The 19,449-nt window shown below is 37.6% G+C and overlaps 1 protein-coding gene across 10 annotated transcripts in view; it reads right to left on the reverse strand.

Moving 5' to 3' along the window:
* Nucleotides 1-19,449, reverse strand: part of MCTP1 (multiple C2 and transmembrane domain containing 1) — a 1,071,916-nt gene that overhangs the window by 665,016 nt on the left and 387,451 nt on the right. For 9 of the 10 annotated variants that reach the window (XM_059888261.1, XM_059888262.1, XM_059888265.1 and 6 more), the window contains 5 exons: nucleotides 10,063-10,165; nucleotides 8,222-8,324; nucleotides 7,784-7,885; nucleotides 7,329-7,403; nucleotides 4,993-5,112 (listed from right to left, as the gene is read on the reverse strand). In XM_059888261.1, coding sequence (XP_059744244.1) covers nucleotides 4,993-5,112; nucleotides 7,329-7,403; nucleotides 7,784-7,885; nucleotides 8,222-8,324; nucleotides 10,063-10,165 — 503 coding nt within the window. Of the gene's footprint in view, nucleotides 1-4,986; nucleotides 5,113-7,328; nucleotides 7,404-7,783; nucleotides 7,886-8,221; nucleotides 8,325-10,062; nucleotides 10,166-19,449 lie in introns of those variants that run through there. The other variant, XM_059888268.1, reaches the window with a different exon arrangement.

The following is a 19,449-nucleotide window of genomic DNA, read 5'->3' on the forward strand; positions in this document are numbered from 1 at the left end:
GGGTCCTTCTGTTTTGCTGTTTTGGGGAGAAAACAAAAATTATGTCTGGAACATTTCCAGTTTTTCTGCTGGCACTAAAAAAAAAAAATAGTAGCAACAACAAAAGCGTCTATAAAAATCATTTGAAAATTGCTACAGACCTGAAGCATAATTTTGCTGGTGTGGTATTATTGATGCCTCTTAAATTATTTAAACTAGAAATTTCTGTTGAAATTCAAAGTTACCTCCCATATGGCCAGTACAATCCCTTTCTATTGCTCAGTGAAGGCTAAGACTTGAATCCGAACTACGGGAGATCTAGACATGTCTTTGTTTTCACATTAATATTTCTTCTTAAGCGATGCTCCCTTTTCAGTCCCTGAACATGAAGGCCACTTTAAATGTCCTTATTGTTTGTAATAACTTTTAGAAAAATCCATATGTTGTTTAATAGTAGCAGGCTTTCTACACAGGAAGTGCTCGATATGGTTTCCTGGGGAGCCTATTGTCTTCCAATCCTTGTACACCAGCCACATCGCCCCTGCAAGTTCAGTTCCTCCTTTGCTTGTGCTTCCTCCATTTTATTTTATTTTTTATCATTTGGCTACAGAGAGCTGCCTCATGTCATTCTTTGCATACATCATCTCTGGTTTTTCTCTTTCGCTGCATAATGGCCCCGCTTTGCTCAGAGTCGCTGTTGTCCCAAGTGTGATCCTTTACTAAAACAGGGATTGAATGAAGGTGGAGCTCAAATTATCTGGGAGCAAAGGAAAACCAGGCATTTGAAAAGGGCCCAGAAAGGAACGAGTAATGAACCAGAGTGGCCTCAATGAATTGCTCTAGAGGGAATTCTCAGCTTTGACACAAAAGGAATGCCTGGATACCAAGGAAAACCTAAGGGGGGAAAATCTCAGTAGGAATCCTGCCTCTTAGGCTGGTCAGCCTGGAGGGGTAAAGCCAGTAGCTCTCCAGATAGGAAGAGAAACACATGTATTTTATGAGTAATGGTTAAGCATTCAAACATGCCGTTCTGGAACACAAGGTACTTTGAGGAGTTGACATCCCTTCATAATTCATGTTCATTGTCCCTCTAAGTAAAATATGTGTCTCCCTTTAGTTATTCTGTTAGGAATCGTGCTTTAAAGGCAGGAGGACATTTTTGATAATGCACATCTTAAACTTTTCATTAAACTACCAAATTTAAATTCTACCTTTTTGTGCACTCTGACATTTTTGTCTGGCATTTTCATTAATTTTGCGACATACATAAATGTAGCTGAAATGTTAACTGATCAATACTTTGTCTCTCTCATGTAGCACTAGCGCTCCGTTCCCTAAGGACCACGCAGCAGAACAGAAATTAAATGTGTAAAATATCAAATGTTAATGTTAAACACAGCGGCACTTACTGTATAACGACAGAAAAGGCTAAAACAATTCCAAATGGACAGATGGTACCACAAATTATCTACAATCCCATTTAAAGATTAAAGTTTGTCCTGTAAAATAATTCTTTGACGCACACTGAAGTGTGTCCTTTTACTGATAGCTCAGTTGTCCAATTATTTTTGTGCTCATTACAGTGAGAAATGACAGTACTGAAAAAGAGAATGTGCACTTTTTTTTTTTTCCCCCCATGTTGCACCCACTGACATCCACAAGAACACACATGTCTGGTCAAGAGCCGGATGAAAATTAAACGCAATTGATGAGACATTTACACGTCTACAATGGATGATTCCCAAAGACAAGCGTCCCTGACTCCCACACCACATACGTATGTGTTTGCTCTTAAGCATACAATATTCATAGTAAAATTTAAAAACCTAATTCATGGCACACAACAACAAGGACATTCCCAGGCACATGCTTGCTTATATTTCATCCATCACCTTCCAGGCTGATTTCTGTGTCTCCTAGAGTCTGCCAGCTTTGAACCTTCCACAGAACACACAGGTAGCACGAAAAGAGAGCAGGCAGCTCTTCACCTGCATTTCTCACGCTCTCCACTCTAAGTGACATCAGGACAAAAATGACTGTTTTTCCGTTTAAATTTCACTACTCTACATTTACTTTTGGATGCTAAATTAGAAAAGAAAAAGAAAACAGGATAGAAAAAAAGGCACTTAAACATTATAAAGTTTACTGATCTGGGCCTAAAACCAAGCAGCATAATGGTACAAATGCATGTGCTCCATGAGGCAGCTGCATTTATGAAAAAGTGGAACCAACATTATAATAATAGACCCGTGATCCATCAACAGGGAATGATGGGAACAATATGTTTGTATCAATGGGGTGCTGCTCATAGCCTCTCCTAATGGAAAGCAGTTCTTTTCAATAAACTGGCCTAAAAAGGCTCTGGTTATGCAATAAGATCTTTGAAACATTTCGTTTTTAAGTACATAATTTAATATGTAGAAGATGAATAAAAATCCTACCACGGCGTTTTCTTTTTTCTTGAATCGTTATGATGTTAAGATTACAAGGTACATATTTTAAAAGCTCTTTTGGAAAGGACATAATATCTGTGTGGCTTTGAGCAAGGTACTTAACTTTTTCGTGCCTCAACTTCTTCCTCTGTAAACAGGAAAATAACAGTATCTACGTCAAATAAGGTTGCTGGGAATATTTAATTTACTAATGCACAAAAGACACTTTCATGCTGTAGTGCTTGGAAAAGTGTTTGGGCACATAAATTTGTGATAGATATTTGTTATTATTATATAAGGGTTTTTTATATTAGAATTTAATCTGAGGTTAAAAGAGATGATGGATGGAGGATTATGAAATAATTTAGAATTTCAATATAAGGTCTAGGAAAAATTACTAAAAGGTATTAAGCTAAGCCTATCATCATCTAATCACTAGCTTTATTAGAGCAAACTCTTATCTATATGGCATCACTGAACAAAGTTTCTCCACATAAGAAAAATATTTCAGACTGACTGGATCACTGGTTGGTCTACTGATTTAGACAGTTGTTTACAACGGGAGCCTACTGAGGGGCTAGATGCTCTGCAGGTGATGCTGGAGTCCCAGGAGAAAAAAGCAGGGCCCCCATTCTCCTGGGACTCCTAGTTCAGGTCCGGATAAATGAAGCTGGGGTTGTTATCTGCTGTTTTAATGACATTCAACGGACTGAAATTCAATGCTTCTTTTTTTCAATGAAACCATTAATAATATTGCTTCTTCTCAAAATCACTGTTAACATGTATTCACATTGTAGTTTTCGGCCTGTTTTTTCACCATGGGTGTCAGGAGTCCCTTTTCCTACCTTTATTATAGCCTCCCCTGCCCCTCCTTCCTGAAAGCGTCTTGCATTCAGCTTGTTTCACAGGGTCGAGTCTGTTAGAAACTGACCACCAGCTAAAAGAGAGATCACTACCTTTATTCCCCAGTGAATTTTGACTCCCGTACAGTGAAATTACTCAAGGACTGTGTAGCTAAGTTTCTCAGAATTTCACTGGCTGATATATATATTTTTTCAATCAGTAGGAAATTGTGAGGAAAGTCCACCATCTTGGACTCACTGTACAGGAGAGATCTCTAGAAGCCAGATGAAGTTTGTGGAGACTTACATACACACCGCAATGCTGAAGTATCCAAAATGAAGGTTCCTAAACAAGTGATATAATATACAGGTTTCTCTGTTTGCAAATGTCATAAATAGCTATGAAACAAAGAAGAGAAACAAAGATGGCAGCATGATGCTCTCGGCAGAATATTACTGTGTCTGCTATACGACCCCCTAGAATCTGGGCGTCATGGCATAAAATATACACACAAACGCAACATCATTTTTTTTCTCCCGCATTAAGATTAAAGTGCCTCTATGATGCTGAAAAACAACCAAGTTTGCTTAACAGTACTCCAATGTATTTATCATGTGAAAGAGCTAAATAAAAGAATATTGAGAGAGGCAGATTTTCTTTTCTAAAACTTAATGATGATGCCAGTCGCTTTCTTCAAGGAGACAAGAACATGTCTATGGGAAGCAGGCTGCCTAACTTTCTGGTAACTCACAACACAAAGGGACGTGCACACTCTTTGTTCCAAGTGCTCAGACATTAATGAAAGTCCCGCACAAGGCCCAAGAGGAGGACAGGGCTCAAAGTATTGAACTGATGTGCCTACACTCATTTGAATGGTAATTCTAAAATGTTGACTTGTTACTATAATTAAAGCTCTTCTTGTAAGCCCCCCAAGATAAAGTCATAGTCTGCGAAACCTGCAAATATAAGGACACATAAGGGTACTCATATTCTAACAAGTATGACAATAAAATGAAAGATTTCAAAAGAACGACTCCACTTAAACTTCAGACTGAAATCCTGAATACGCAAAAATAATGTGAGAGCAGAAAAATCTCAGCTGAAGCTCAGAGGAAAGAATTCTCTCTGAATTTCTAGCTTTGCAAGTTGGTCTCATCAGCAATTTTTAAATAACCAAAGTAAAAGACCACCAGATGAATGTTGTCAGAGGACTCTGGAACTATCAAATTTCTGACTTGTACCTTTTTAAAAACTGGAAATCTCAGAAATAATAAAGCCTTCATCCACTTCCAACCGTGATTCACATTTTAAAGTATTACAACTAGCATTCTACTGCCAAAGATTTTCATATTTATCCTATACAATTAAAATGAGGATGGTCAAGATTCTTAATTTTTTTTTTTTTTTTTAACACTAAGGACTTTTCTTGGCCGGGCTATTGGGCTTTGGGATTATGCAACATGTAAAATTTTACTTTTTAACTGTCACAGAGAAAATTGCACATTGGCTGAGATGTCTTGTATTCCGGAAATCTGAGGCGGGGAGTGGGGATGTATTCTTGGACTCAGACCTTGAACATCCATCAGGTTCCTGCCCACGGCAAATCTGCCCAGTCAAATCTCAAAATAGAAGTTAAAAATGGCCACATCGACATAACTGTAACTAGAGCCACAGAAACATGCAGCTATGATTACCGAATTTAATGAATAACAATGTAAGGAATACAGTATGATCATACCACAAAAGCAGCGAGGCTCCTTGGGGGTGAATCCCAGTCAAAGCAACTATTAACATAGTATGCAGCATTTACGAGCACCATAACACAACGTTTCGTTCTGATAAAGTTCCTTAGCAGCAGCTGTAAAGGAAGATGAAAGCCATTATTAGAATTTGCAAGACTAAAACCCATCAGATATGCTACAAAATTCTTCAAGTTTAGTGTGACTTAATATGAATTCAGAAAGTTAATAAAGTTGTAAGAATATACCAAGCAATTTGGCTCACAACTTAGAGGGAGAGAGGTATATCTGGAGAAGGTGGAAAGAACTAAATTACAAGAGCAATTTCTAAGTTAAATATATTTGCATAAAGAGTACTATCATGCAAGCTGAGTTACCTCTGTTCAAAAGAAAAAAAAAATTCCAACGGATCAAAAACATTTTTTTTTTGACACTTAAAATGCTGAGAACTTTAAATATATTTAAAAATTCTGAAATCCTGTGCTTTTAAAATTCTTTAAATGCTTTCATTTCAAGATGTTTCAAAGTGAAATTGCTAACTTGGGATGTTTTTATTGAGGAGCTTAGAAAAAAACCTGTCAAGTATTGCTTTATTATAGAAAAAAGAATATTTTATCACCATTTCAGTAGGATCTCCCTTTCTTCCTATCATAGTCTCATTCCCCTTCTCTCTTTTCCCTCTTCCTCTCTCTTCCTCCCACAATAAATTTTACCCACATTTCTCATTACTTTTTCCTAATTTTGGATTTAGGGAAAAATGTATGGTAACCAAGTACTTTACAAAATATTTTCTTAGAAAAGGTATATGACAAGCTATTACATATAAAATATGCTACAAGAATATATTGTACAACACAAGAAATATAGCCCATATTTTATAGCAATGACAAATGGAACAAATCTTTAAAAATTGTGAATCACTATACTATACACCTGTAACATAGAATATTGTGCATCAATTACACCACAATAAAAAAAAAGAGACAAAAAATAAACGGTAGATATGGAACAAGATTAAGAGGTATATGGGAATTTATATAATTAAAAAATTTAAAACTAAGGTATGGCTAGAGCTGTAAGGCAAGCAGCCCATATACGAGATACAGATTCAAAAAATTACATACAGTTATGTTAATAATTAGAGTAATTATGTCTGCAGGTTAATATTTTGCTACTTACAAGTATATTTCAAGGCTAATCTGGTATTTTAAAGAAGTAGCTATGCAAAGTTAACTGGGCTCATATGGAAAACATCTGCATTTGTATGTACATATAGAAGCGTGTACATGCACAGCAGTTTAAACAAGTTAAAATTTCTTTCTGGCAAAGGAAAAAGTGTCCCTCTTTGTTTCCTTCTTGGCCCCTACTCACCTTTAAGAGTTTTACTATTTTTAAATATAACTGTGGAAAAATGTAATCTGTGTTTCCATTCAGATAGATATTACATTTGTACCTCCTGCACCGTCTTTAAACAACTAAAGTTTCCACTGTTTTGGGTGAAGTGATTGGAATGAAAACAAAGCAGTTTTGGTCTTCTAATAGCACAGAAAGTTATTAAAGATTCTAACACACAGATGGGTTCTGTAAACTGTAGAGTCTCAAATACATTTTATTTTAGCTGTGTTAATTGGAAGTAAACAACTTTTAAAAGGGGAAACCTAGTGTTCTTTTCTTAACTTGATATCAAATCAACTTTAAAGCTACAAGTCTAATTACAAGATATCAAGTCTAAAATTCCTTTCTGATAGGAAAATCAGGGTTCCTGATTTTCTACGTCCTGAGCTAAAAATGCCAATAAAAGTTCACTTCTAAAAGATCATAGTCAAAATCTAATTAACAGAAAGGTCTCCCTTAAAAGATAGAGCCCCCTCTCTCGTGGATTAGAGGGAAAAGCTAAATGCTGGGCTTGCTTTACACACACCTGCATCATACCTGTGGGTGGTCTGGATGTATATTTGAACCTCAGCTTTTGGTGTTCTCATTTACACACTCCATGGCAATCAAATTGTATTTTATGTTCAAAATGATCATTCTTTTGCTAACGCATGAATACATATCCATTCTATGCAGAGCCTACAGTATCCCCTTTCCTTTCTGACCACCCCCATCCAACTTATTAGTTTGGTATTGTCCTTGTTTGATCTTTCAAGGAAAAGAAGGGAAGAGAGAAAAAGAAAGAAGAAAAGAAAGAGCCATTTCACATCAGTAGATGATCAAACATTCCATAGTCTTTCCCCACCCGCCCCACACCTCCAAAGTTTATTTGAATTTCCATAGATGTTTTACAGATAAAATCAGGTCTTCCCAGAGGGATTCATCTTTCCTCGCTGTTTACCTGTTTAGAGAGTCTGTTTTCCTCTTCAATGTACTTCTGTTCTTTGGGTATTAATGTTCGTAAGCTGGCTTTCACCTATACATCAACATATGTGTCTGTTATGGATGAATATATTACAAATGTTTACAAGTTTTTCACGCAGTTCAATTTGCAATCATTGCTAAAGTTTCAAAGTCCTGGCTGCGGTTCCCAGAAAATATAAATGTATACAGTGGCACATGCATGCGCTTCCACTTCTGATGCCGGCAGGCAGTGGCCACAGCACAGCCGCAGCGGCAGCCGCCAACGATAACAGAAAGTGTGGGTGTGCCAGGCAGTGGCAGAAGCGTATTCTCCAGGATACATCAAGGTTTAGAGAAAATGAGGGATGACAGAAATTCTCTACAAATCAGGAACAAAAGCTTTCATGAAACTGAACTCTTTAGCAGTACAAAAAAGCCAAAGTTAAGACTTACAGCATTAAAAATCACATCTATTTCAAGATAGATGACCCCCTTTGTTGGCCCTGTCAGCTGCTTGTTTTTCAAGACGTAGGCTTTCTGTTCACCATTTTGAATCTGCGGGAAAAGGACATGACAGCCGTCTGTCTCGCGGTCTCCACTGAATACACTCCCTCAGTGACCTTTGACCCCCAGCTGCTGAAACTGACAGAGAACCCAAAACAACTGTGGCAATTCTGACAAGTACCTGTTCATTACCAGGATCAAGTCTGTCAGGAAAAATTAACTATCATGGGATTCAACATGGCCGTGAATTGAGTATGTTAAAATTTTTAGTGTTCTTATTACAGACCTTGGTTGAGAAATGACAGATATAGAGCTGAGGGTTTTTTTTTTTTTTTTTTCCTTGAGCAAAAGCAACACAGAGCTGTGTGTCAGGTGAATAAAACTTACAGACAGCAAGGGTATAGCAACTTTGCCCAGAAAGTCAGCACTTCGATCCCGATCTTCATCATAAACTGTCACTTCCAAAACTGAATGGATATCTTTAATGTTGCTGCAAAATAAATATATGTAAGGGGGGGGGGGAGACTTCATCAGTGGGGAACAAGAACACAAATGCTTTTGAAAATTTAGATAGCTCCAGCTGATTTGGTGTATATGTGTTTTATGTATGCTATTTGCATAGACATGTACGTAGGGCAGCTTGGTATCTGACAGAATTTCCCACAATGCATCTTAGTAGACAGCAGTGATGGTTCTATTATCTGGAACTTTGAATACAATTTTAAGTTATAATTTTTCAATAAAATATAACTTCCATCTGGATGGCCACAGAATAAATCACTGTTTAAAAAAAAAAAAAAAACCATCAATAAGCGGCACTGATTTTTTTAGGCTTTTCCTTCTTCTCATTATTACAATAATTCCTATCTTCTTATAACTCCCACATAAAACATCACCAGGTTTGATTTCAGCAAGAGTCACAGTATATTTTGTATCATTTGTCTTTTTTTTAAATAATTTTTATCCACAGCTCTCATCAAAATGCTAACTTATTTCTGTTAAGTTTATAGTAAAAATTAACTACACAGAATACAGAATGGAGAAAATGTAACATTGATAGCTATTGTACCACCCTAGGATTTAGAAATTAAGTAGTGCTCCATTATGTTCCAAAGACAACACATGCTAATAAACAACTGTGCAAGCTCTTCATATTTTTGTTTCTAGAAAAATAAGCCCCAATTGTTGACAGCATTTATTCTTTGATCAAACTGTTTACCAAGAAAACATGAATTAAGAGAAAACAAAAAATGAATATATTCATTACTGAAAGACTGCAGCCACATGTGAGAAGAGGCTTTATCAGAACACAATCAATTAATGGCTTTGATAATATCAAACCTATTCATTCAATTATGCATTCCAGAGAAAAACACTCTCCACAACCTTCTTAGGAGTGCAAGTCTCCTGACCAGGCTTTCATGTCTTATAAAAATGTGAAATTCTTTAAAGATAAATTGGTCAGATAATTAAATCTGATTAGTTACTGGATCTTAAGCAAGGACATTATAAGAAATTAATGAGGAATTTAGCAGTTTCTCATATACAAAAAAAAAAAAACTATGTTAGAAAACTTTTAAGAAGTACTTCTATTTGGAGAGTTTTCCTTTGTTCAGAGTTCATTTCTAAAGCCCAGCTTAAAAAAAAACCCCACAAATTTAGGAGATACTACAGAGTAGCATTGGCAGCTTTTATAGTGAATGACTGGAAAGATTTACAAACTTTTTAAAACAAAAAGAAAATTAACTCAAAGGGTTTTTTTTGGGGGGAGGGGTAAGTAGGACAGTACTTAATATTCTTATTGTGGCTAAAATGCAACAAACCAAAACTAAAACATCTGCTGAATCTGAGACTGGATTGTTTGCTGATTTGAGCAACGGAACAAATAGAGCTTTGTCCTCCTTGGTGTCAATGCAATTGGGGAGAATTTCAATAGAAAGTATAAAAGGAAGAAGCAGTATGGCAATTCAGTTAATGGGAGCAAAATCCTTAGTCAAAAAAATGCACAGCTTAAAAAAAATATCTGTATAAACACACACAAAAATGGTATACCCTTTCCCCAGTTTTACTCTCAGGAAGGCAATGCAATTATGCAATTCACTGTTGCTGGCAAAGGCAGGCCAGACGCACCGAGCTGTTAATCAGTTAAGAAAAAACACACAAAAATCTCGAAAATAAATATCGTTTAGCATCATTCTTGAAGCAAGCTCAAGGTAACAGCTACTTACAATGTGAAGACTTTGTTCCACTCAGGGTTCAGATTTTTGTAGACAGTATGTGTTAGCAGCCTATCGTTGTTCAGCTCAACCACACAAAATGGGTCACTTTTACCTACAAGAAATATGGGGGGGAACAGTTTTAGTGTAAATAGCACCCATAGCTATCAGTATCATGACCACGACCACATCTCTTTTCTAAAAAGTTTTATAGAAAACAGAAAGTAAAGTACAATTTTAAAAATTGAAAAAACGAACAAACATTAATATAGAGTTAGATGTAACAGGGTGAGGTTAACAGTTGTGATTCAGAGCAATTTAGAACTTGAAAAAAGTTTTAACGCGCTAATTTATATGGCTATTTTAATTTGCATATTTTGTTTTTACAAAAATAATACTGTAACTGCCAATTATGAGGGCAAATGTGATATGTGCCCATCCCTAAATCAGCTTTTATTTAATTTAATGATCATTTGAAAGGTTCAGCCCCTTCACGTTACATGCATAAAGTTGCATGTATTTTCCAACTCATCTGAGTCACTAGGAACTTGTAATAGAAATTCCTAAACAAGTTTATTTTGGGAAAACTGCTATATTGCAGAACTACAATATTTTAATCAGACTTTAGATTCTCTTTTGAAATATCTATGGCATCACAAAAAGGTAAATTAGACCCTCTAAGGCAGAAAAAAATTCTGCCATTTGAAACTTAACCTCAACAAACCAATCTGCATGCTAAAGAGATGTTTTCCTGTCCACGGAGAGTAAAGGATTTGGAAGTTATCACATGTTTACAGCCACTCTGCGCAACCATAGTCAAACCTCATCTATTCAGTAATTATACCTTGTGATGTCCTCAATATTTTTGTAATGTCATGTCCTATATTATAAGAACCTGTAAAGTCAGAGGCTCTGTGGGGGCAGTATTAATGATATTAGTGCAGCATGTAATTTGTTTGATACCTTATACAAATGACAATGAAATCAATATTTAGACAAAGCTGTCCAGAGGTCATCTCTTTTAAACGACAATATTGATTTAGACTACATAAGAGGTTAATGTGCATATTATTAACTTTAATGATAAAGAATAATTGTTTTAAATGCATTGTGAATTGTAGTCACAGTAGTTTACACTTCTGTGAAAGCTTAAATATCATTGAAGATTTTCCTATTAAAATTTAATAGGAAAGAATTCATTAGCTAGCAAGGACAGATAAGCTATGTATTCCCACACAGCAGTGTATTTACTTTCCATATTGTAATATTTAAAATGAGCTGTACAAACTTTGACTTACCTTTAATTTAACTTTGACTTACCTTTTAATCTACCTCTTTATTAATTTTACATTATAAAAGAGATTTAATATGTGTGTGTTAGTTTGGTGGCCTCATCCAGCCCAGGATAACTGCATAATTTAACATTATGGTAGTCTTTTCAATTTTGGGCCTTGGGATTAATTTTCAATAAAGAATAAAGAACTGAAAGTCTTTCAGGTCTGGTGAAAATTTCACCCTTGACTTAGGATCTGTGTTTTTTTCCCCCACATTCTTCACTCCTCTTCCCCTACCTGCTACCAACCTCATTCGTAACTCATACGTGCCATGAAAGATAGTATTCAAAAATATTTTGTTCATTAATTCATCTTATAGTAGGTTTTATTTGCCACATCAACTTTATTTTGTCCCAGAGAATTTAGATAAAAGCATGAAAAGTAGATTAGTTTTCAAAATCTTAGTTGCTCTTAAGACTCATATTAAACATTGTCTTTCCACCTAGCTGAGCTGGAGCAAAAGAACACAGCACATAAGCTACAACCTCAACTAGTTTATAAAAGGTTTGGAGAGATAAAATATATCTATATATAACAAGCAGAGAGAATATTAAAGCCATATTTATGACAGAATCTACGACAAAACAAGAACTACTTCACTTTCACTTTAGATGAAATGATAAACTTCAAAAACACTTAAAAGACAAGTATAAGTCTCACATTTCCTTGGACTTCCTTGTAATTTTTCTTATGCACATGTACATCCATATTAATCTTAACCAGTAAAAATAAGTACAAAAAAATAGCACTTCTTGGTATTTTTGTTCCCTTATTTTCACTTGCTATACTCCAATTGTTAATACTATTCTATTTCAATTAACTTGGTTTTACTTGCCCTCAAATGATCAACAATGTGTGATAGATTCAGTCAAAACTGAACAACTTCTCCAACAACAAGACACAAGAACAAACTCTAGAGACTGAAATCTATGCTGGAAAACTTCTACGAACAGAGGATGAAAATGTTGACTTTTTTCCCACAGGAAATTATATTCAGTTGTTTAAGCAAAGAGCTGGACTCTACTGGGCAACTGAGCAACAACAAGACTGAATATAATACTTTCAACCAACCCCATGGAAAGTCTCCCAAATCATCACCTTCTTTGTTACTATATCCTTATTTGCTGACAATAGAAGACCTAGGTCAGTGGTTGGCCAAAGGATTAGAAAGAAACAAAATCTGTGCTTAATGTTTAATATTATTCATATTCTGCTAAGAAACTAATGTATTTATCAAACCCTATGTCTATGAGGTAGTTGCAATCCATATTTTGTTGCTATTTAGTTGATTATTTCTCCAAACCATTTTAGGGAAAACCAGTAATAGCCATCTATCACCACATTACTTAACCCCTCAGTTACTCTTTCCTATTAGAATAAAGTTGTTAAAGAACTAGAGACAACACCAAAAACACTGCAAGAGGCTTCTAAAGCCACTTCTCAGTCATTTTGCTATTCAAACTTCCAGTGGCATACCATCAATGGCAAAGACATTCTCCTATCAGCACCTATCTTATAACTTGAAATGGGCAAGCAATGTAATTTTTAAGAGATCACGTTAGACAATATGCAGAATAGAATGGTGATTACATTAAAAAAGAAAGCCTTTTACCTAAGAAAGACCAAACATGTTTTGATTTATACTGATTTTTCCCAATCTGAAATCTATTATTCTTACACTTACGGTCATATTAAAGACTGTGATCAGTGACAGGAACTGATCCATGTAAAGGCTATTTTCATTTTTCCAAAAACTTCTTCCCAAATTTAACCCACTTTTGATGCCTTTTCAGTATCTATTAAAATCCACGTTATATGGTATGTACGTGTGTGCTCAGTTGCGTCAGTCGTGTCCAGCTCTTTGCAGCTCTATGGACTGTAGCCCACCAGGCTCCTCCGTCCATGAGATTCTCCAGGCAAGAATATTGGAGTGGGTTACCATGCCTTCCTCCAGGGAATCTTCCCAACCCAGGGATCAAACCTGTGACTCTTACCTCTAACCTGCATTGCAGGCGGGTTCTTTACCACTGTGCCACCTGGGAAGCCCATCATATGGTAGGCCATATAGTTTTTCATCTCCAATCTCAAGGTCCTTAAAGTTCTTTACTTGAGCTATATCACACCTTTTGTGTCCTCAAATATTATAAGTACTTCCAGAGCTTGGGGCATGGCATTAAAGTCCACTGTGAAAGGCCAGTGGTCTGGGAGGAAGAGCCTAAACTTTGGAGGCAGAGCAAGCTGGGACTGAATACTCACTCTGGGACTCTGGGCAAGTTCCCATACCCCTTCAACAGTGACAGTAATGGTCCCTTGCAGATAATAGCTAGAATATAAGTAGTAAAATGTCTGGTATACTAGCAAGGGCCTCAATAAAATATAGCAATAATAAGGGCAATAATAATACCAATAAGGGGAATTACAATACTTACTGCAATCATTGCAGACATTTTCTGAGTTATTATATAAGCCCAACATAATGTTTTCATTCATTTGCTCAAAAAATTTTATGATTCCTCTATGAGAAAGATGCTTTTACTCTTTCTATTTTACAGAGAGGAAGCTGAGGCTGGGTGATTATATAACTCACCAGGTCACACAGGTTGTAGTAAAACCATCATTCAAACTCAAGTCCATCTGACATTTAGAGCCCTTGATCTATCCCCTTAGTTGCTCAGTCATATCTGACTCTTTGTGACTCCATGGACTGTAGCCTGCCAGGCTCTTCTGTGTATGGGATTCTCCAGGCAAGAATACTGGAGTGGGTTGCCATTTCCTTCTCCAGGGGAGCTTCCTGACATAGGGATCGAATCTAGGTCTCGTGAATTACAGGCAGATTCTTTACCATCTGAGCCACCAGGGAAGCCTCAACTGTGCCATGCCATATCTCAGTATTTAGTGAGTCACACCCATGGAAAGGCTGGGTGATGTCTTATCTGCAGATTCATTTATTCAACAAATGCTTATCGCTTACCATATACCAGGCATCTTCTATGTGCTGAGGACACAGACATGCATAAAACAACTTTAAAAACCAATGAACTTGCAGAGTTTGCATTGAAGAAGAAAGACAATGGATAAGAACATGTTAGAGTATTTTAAGAAAGTGAGAGTATTTTAGAAAGGGCTAAGTACTATAGAGAAAAATTAATTTGAGAAGATCAATGAGGAGGTAAGGAGTGCTGCTATATATGCAGTTTTAAAAAGGACAGCCAGAGGGGGTCTCAGTGAGAAAACAACAAGTGGGCAAAGAAATGAGAGGCAAGAGAGTGACCCTTGGCCAGAGAAAATGACTGTGCCTGGTGTTTCCAGGAATCTCCAGAAAGCTAGTGTGACTGGAGGAATGGATGGAGAGTAGGAAGGAGTAGTAGATGACATAGTCAGAGAGGTACGGGGAGGGTGGCCAGTCTCTGGAGGAGTTTGCTTTCATTCTAAGTGCTAGGGAAAGGTTTTGGAGGGATCTGGGTTGAGACGCAACAGGATCTGATGGCTGCCATTTGTAAAATAAGGTAGAGGGAGGGCAATGAAGGAGATAGGGAGAAGAGTTAGTTAGGAGGATATTACAATAAACTAGGTGGTATAAAGCGATCAGATTCTGGATATATGTTGATGGTAGAACCAACAGAATTTGCAGATATCAATACTGAACAATCTATTATGCCTGATATTATTATTTGGAAACAGAAAACAATCTATTGAGCTTAGCCAAGTCAGTCTCTTTTGACAAGGACAAGAAGTATTCAACAAAGTGCTCTGACTAGCTATTTCCAGACTTCAGAAGAGGAACATTTAGGCCAGGCCATTTTATCTTTAGCTTCCATTCATCTTGTCTTTCTAAAAAGTTATGTTTTTACAGTTATCAGTGTGGATGCCAACATTAGGTCTTTACACACTATGCTATTTTTGACTAATTTAGAAAGTATCCTTCTGCCATTGCATGATTCAAGGGCAATTAAAAATTAACAGCAATTGCAACCAAAATAAGAGTAAACATACGATATTAAATACCATGAGCTTACTACTAGAAAGCCCGCACGACAGTTTTGTTTTAAAGAAGCGGCTACACATAGTTGATGTGCTTATCTGGTTTGCTAAATGATGCTTTAAATGACTGGCTTTTCAGTTCCTAAATTTTGCCGTCTTGATTAGACGCCACTTAAACAAACAAAAACAATCACAGAAATACCAGTGATGGGCCTAACCATTCATTATCTGCTTAATTATTCCTTCTTTTCATGCTTTTATCATTCTGGTTAGGCCCTGTGGCCTGCTGCTTTGCTTGCTGAGGGTACTGGAGGACAGGCACTGACTACAGGAGGCAGCGTTGACGTCTGCAGAGTGTGCTGCACTTTGCAAAGCTCTAGAGAGTGAGACACCCACTCCAGTGTCCTTGCCTGGAGAATCCCAGGGACAGGGAAGCCTGGTGGGCTGCCGTCTCTGGGGTGGCACAGAGTCGGACACGACTGAAGCAACTTAGCAGCAGCAGCAGAGAGCGAGGCAGAACTGGCTCCTGTTATCGTTTTATTCGATACTGTCAGGCTAGGAGAGCAAGGAATGAAGGCAGCATCCAAGGTTGCAGTGTACTTTGTTTCCAGCCGTTTGGGGCTATTTGAAGAGCATGCGTGTCTGGGAACAAAGATTATATAATCTCTTGTTCCCCTCTTACTCATTCTTGTCGGAAGACTAAAGCAGACCTGTGGGTACCAACCGGCTCTCCCTTAACTTTCACTGTTTTAGATAAAAAGTGCCCATCCCTCTCCTTTCCAGTGCAGGAAACTGGAGATTTTGGGTTGGATGCAAGACAGAAATCGCAGCAGTGCTGGATGAGGATGGGGCAGCGGGGTTGACTGTGTTACCCACCAGGACAGCTACAAGAGAATCTTCACCTTCTTTGACAGCATGGCCATTTCCCATGTCGACGATTCCTAGAGAGTTTCAGGAATATATTTTGAAGCTATTCATTACTTATTGAGTGTCTGCTTGTCTTTCCCCAGAATTCTAAGTATGATTAAGGTATAGTCCAAAAACCTAAGAGAGCTCTATATTTGGCAAAACTAATACAATTTTGTAAAGTTTAAAAATAAAATAAAATTGTAGTTGGAAAAAAATAAAATAAAATAAAACAAATGAGATAAAGTACCCCTTAGCCCATTTTTTTTAAAAGACACAGTCCAGCTCTCAAAACACACACAATTTAGTAGGCACAACAGACACATAAATACACGATAATAATGCAGGGTTGTGAGTGCTGTAATAAAAGTGAGTAAAGAGTGCAAAGAAGTGTATCATTCTCTAAGTTTAGAACAGGAAGGGGAAAAGAAAATGAAGACTTTTTCCCAATGGAGATGACTCTGGTGATCTATGGTAATTACACCTCTGTCACCAGCAATTTTAGAAGTGAAGGACTTTCAGATTTGTGCTAAGGAATATTTAGTTTAAATCTATTTGTATATCCCTTTAATAGGGTCTCTGTAACACAAAACCTAGATCTATATTATATAACAATTATAATATGGGAATGGGTTGCCATTTCCTACTTCAGGGGTTCTTCCCCACTCAGGGATCAAACCCATATCTCTTGGGTCTCCTGCATTGGCAGGTGGCTTCTTTACCACTGGGCCACCTGGGAAGCCCATGAGATAGATACCTACAAATATTATGTTAGGACTGATGCATTTCTCCATAATCTGGTTTAATACTAAGGGCTATCTTTTTTTTTTTCTATGAAATTTTATAGGAAGAAAATCTCCCAAGAGAATTAAAATTAGGAGACTACTTCACCTTGACGTATAAAAATAAACCTGTAACAGATTTTGAAGCATCTACTGTATTACTTCAGCTCTTCTTATGGTGGAAAGACATTCCTATAACCATAAATATAAACGTCAGAAAAGTCTCCAATGGGCATCTCTTCTGGCAATCTTCAAACTGGCAGTCAGGATTAAACAGGATGCACTGACTGGCTGCTGCTGCTGCTGCTAAGTCACTTCAGTCGTGTCCGACTCTATGCGACCCCATAGACAGCAGCCCACCAGGCTCCCCCGTCCCTGGGATTCTCCAGGCAAGAACACTGGAGTGGGTTGCCATTTCCTTCTCCAATGCATGAAAGTGAAAAGTGAAAGTGAAGTCGCTTAGTCGTGTCCGACTCCTAGCGACCCCATGGACTGCACCCTACCAGGCTCCTCTGTCCATGGGATTTTCCAGGCAAGAGTACTGGAGTGGGTTGCCATTGCTAATTCTCTCTTACTCCTAGCCCTGGCTCTCTGAGGTCACCATACTGACATATTTACAAAGAACTGTGGGAAAGTCAGCACTACCCTTGTTTTGTGGGCAAGCAGATGATTCCAGCTCATGCAGACAACTGGTTTGAGCATTGAAGCCACTCAAGAGATACTGAATGATATTCCTGCTCCCAGAATAGAAAGTCAGTCCCAATCCATCAGTGGTGGGCTTTGTCCAAGGTCCTTTGGCTGCTGACAAGGAGCACCGTTTGCTGGGTGTGATGTGTTATAAAAACGTGTGTGTGTGGAGGCCCTGTGACCCCCTCTTTGTTGGCATGTCTCTGAAAACACAGAGGCTTTCAGTAGCACTGAAAGCAATTCATACCCACAAGGGCCTTTTATTTGGGGCTACTTGGCCCAAATCAAGCTCATTGGTTTAACTTCCTCAGTTGCCACAACTCGAAATGGTTATAATTAATCTTAAAAAATCACAATCAAGGTTGCCATCTTTCTATAAACTGGAATTAAATCCTAGCATATAACAAGGTTATAGTTGAGGAATCCCACAGGGTCCACCAAAATAAAGAGCAGCCTATATCAGAGACATCTTCCAATCCTCTCCTTATCACTGGAGGTGAGGCTTTGGCCTTAGCTTTTTTCATTGACTGCCCTCAATATACTTTAAACATCTGGTTGGTATAATTACATTAGCTGACACTCTTCACTAGGTTCCCACTGGGTCTGGCTCTGGACTAATAATAATAGGGCTTCCCTTTTTTTAGTTAAGGCATGAAACAGGTGTCATAGTGGCAGAAAAAATGGGCCCTCTAACTTTGTGGTTCTTGGTCCAGTAGGTCTTTCCTCACAGTGAAGATTTTGTAATGCCCTCCTCTCACTATTCTGAAATATATAAGAATAACCTGTAAGTTATCTCAACATTTAATATGATGCTTTAATGCTATTATTCAGAGGACTAAACAGAAAGTTGTATACAATTAAGTCATACATTTGTTTATTTAACAAATTTTTATTGTTAAAAGATTTATTCAACAAATATTTATTGAGTATCTACTCTTTGCCAGGTCATGAAGGAACTGGCTACCCACTCCAGTATTCTTGCCTGGAGAATCACATGGACAGAGAAGCCTGGCGGGCTAGAATCCATGGGGTCACAAAGTACTGGACGTGACTGACCGATTCACAGACAGATGAAAACCAAACTAAGGTCTCTGCTCTCCTGGAGCTTGCTTGCAGTGGGGACGGAGGAGAAAGAGGATGAATATTGAACGTAATTAATAAGTAGACTATATGGTATGCTAGAGTGATGTATGTTAACAGAAGATGGAAAAGTAGAGCAAGATAAGGGGTTTGAAGAGTGTGGGGAAGGTCACAGTTTATATATTTAATTATGATGTCTGGAGTAGACCTCACTGATAAGGGGAGCCTAAGCAAAGGACTGAAGGAAGTGAAGAAGCAGCTAAGGGAATATCAGGAGAAAAGTGCTCAGGCAGTGAGGGGAGCCACAGAGAAAGTCTGGTGTCCTCTGGGACTCTGATAGGGGGGCAAAGTGAGCAACGGGAAGAATAACAGGCCAGAGATGTAACAGGGAACCAGGCCATGAAGTACCTTGGAGGTAATTCTAAGGTCTTTGGTGTTACGTAGCAGCCATCAACAAGACTTGAGTAAAGAATACGTATTTAGGGGTGCAATCTAGAGTCAGATGATCATGAGGCAGAGTTTAAAGCTATATTAGTGTCTATATTTAGTCATGTAGGACCTGGGACAATTTTCGCTATTTATGTCTAGTTGTCTAATAGTGTCACTATTTATTACTGCCTAATTTTTTA

The sequence above is a fragment of the Bos taurus genome, chromosome 7 (assembly GCF_002263795.3).
Source record: "Bos taurus isolate L1 Dominette 01449 registration number 42190680 breed Hereford chromosome 7, ARS-UCD2.0, whole genome shotgun sequence".
Lineage (NCBI taxonomy): Eukaryota > Metazoa > Chordata > Mammalia > Artiodactyla > Bovidae > Bos > Bos taurus.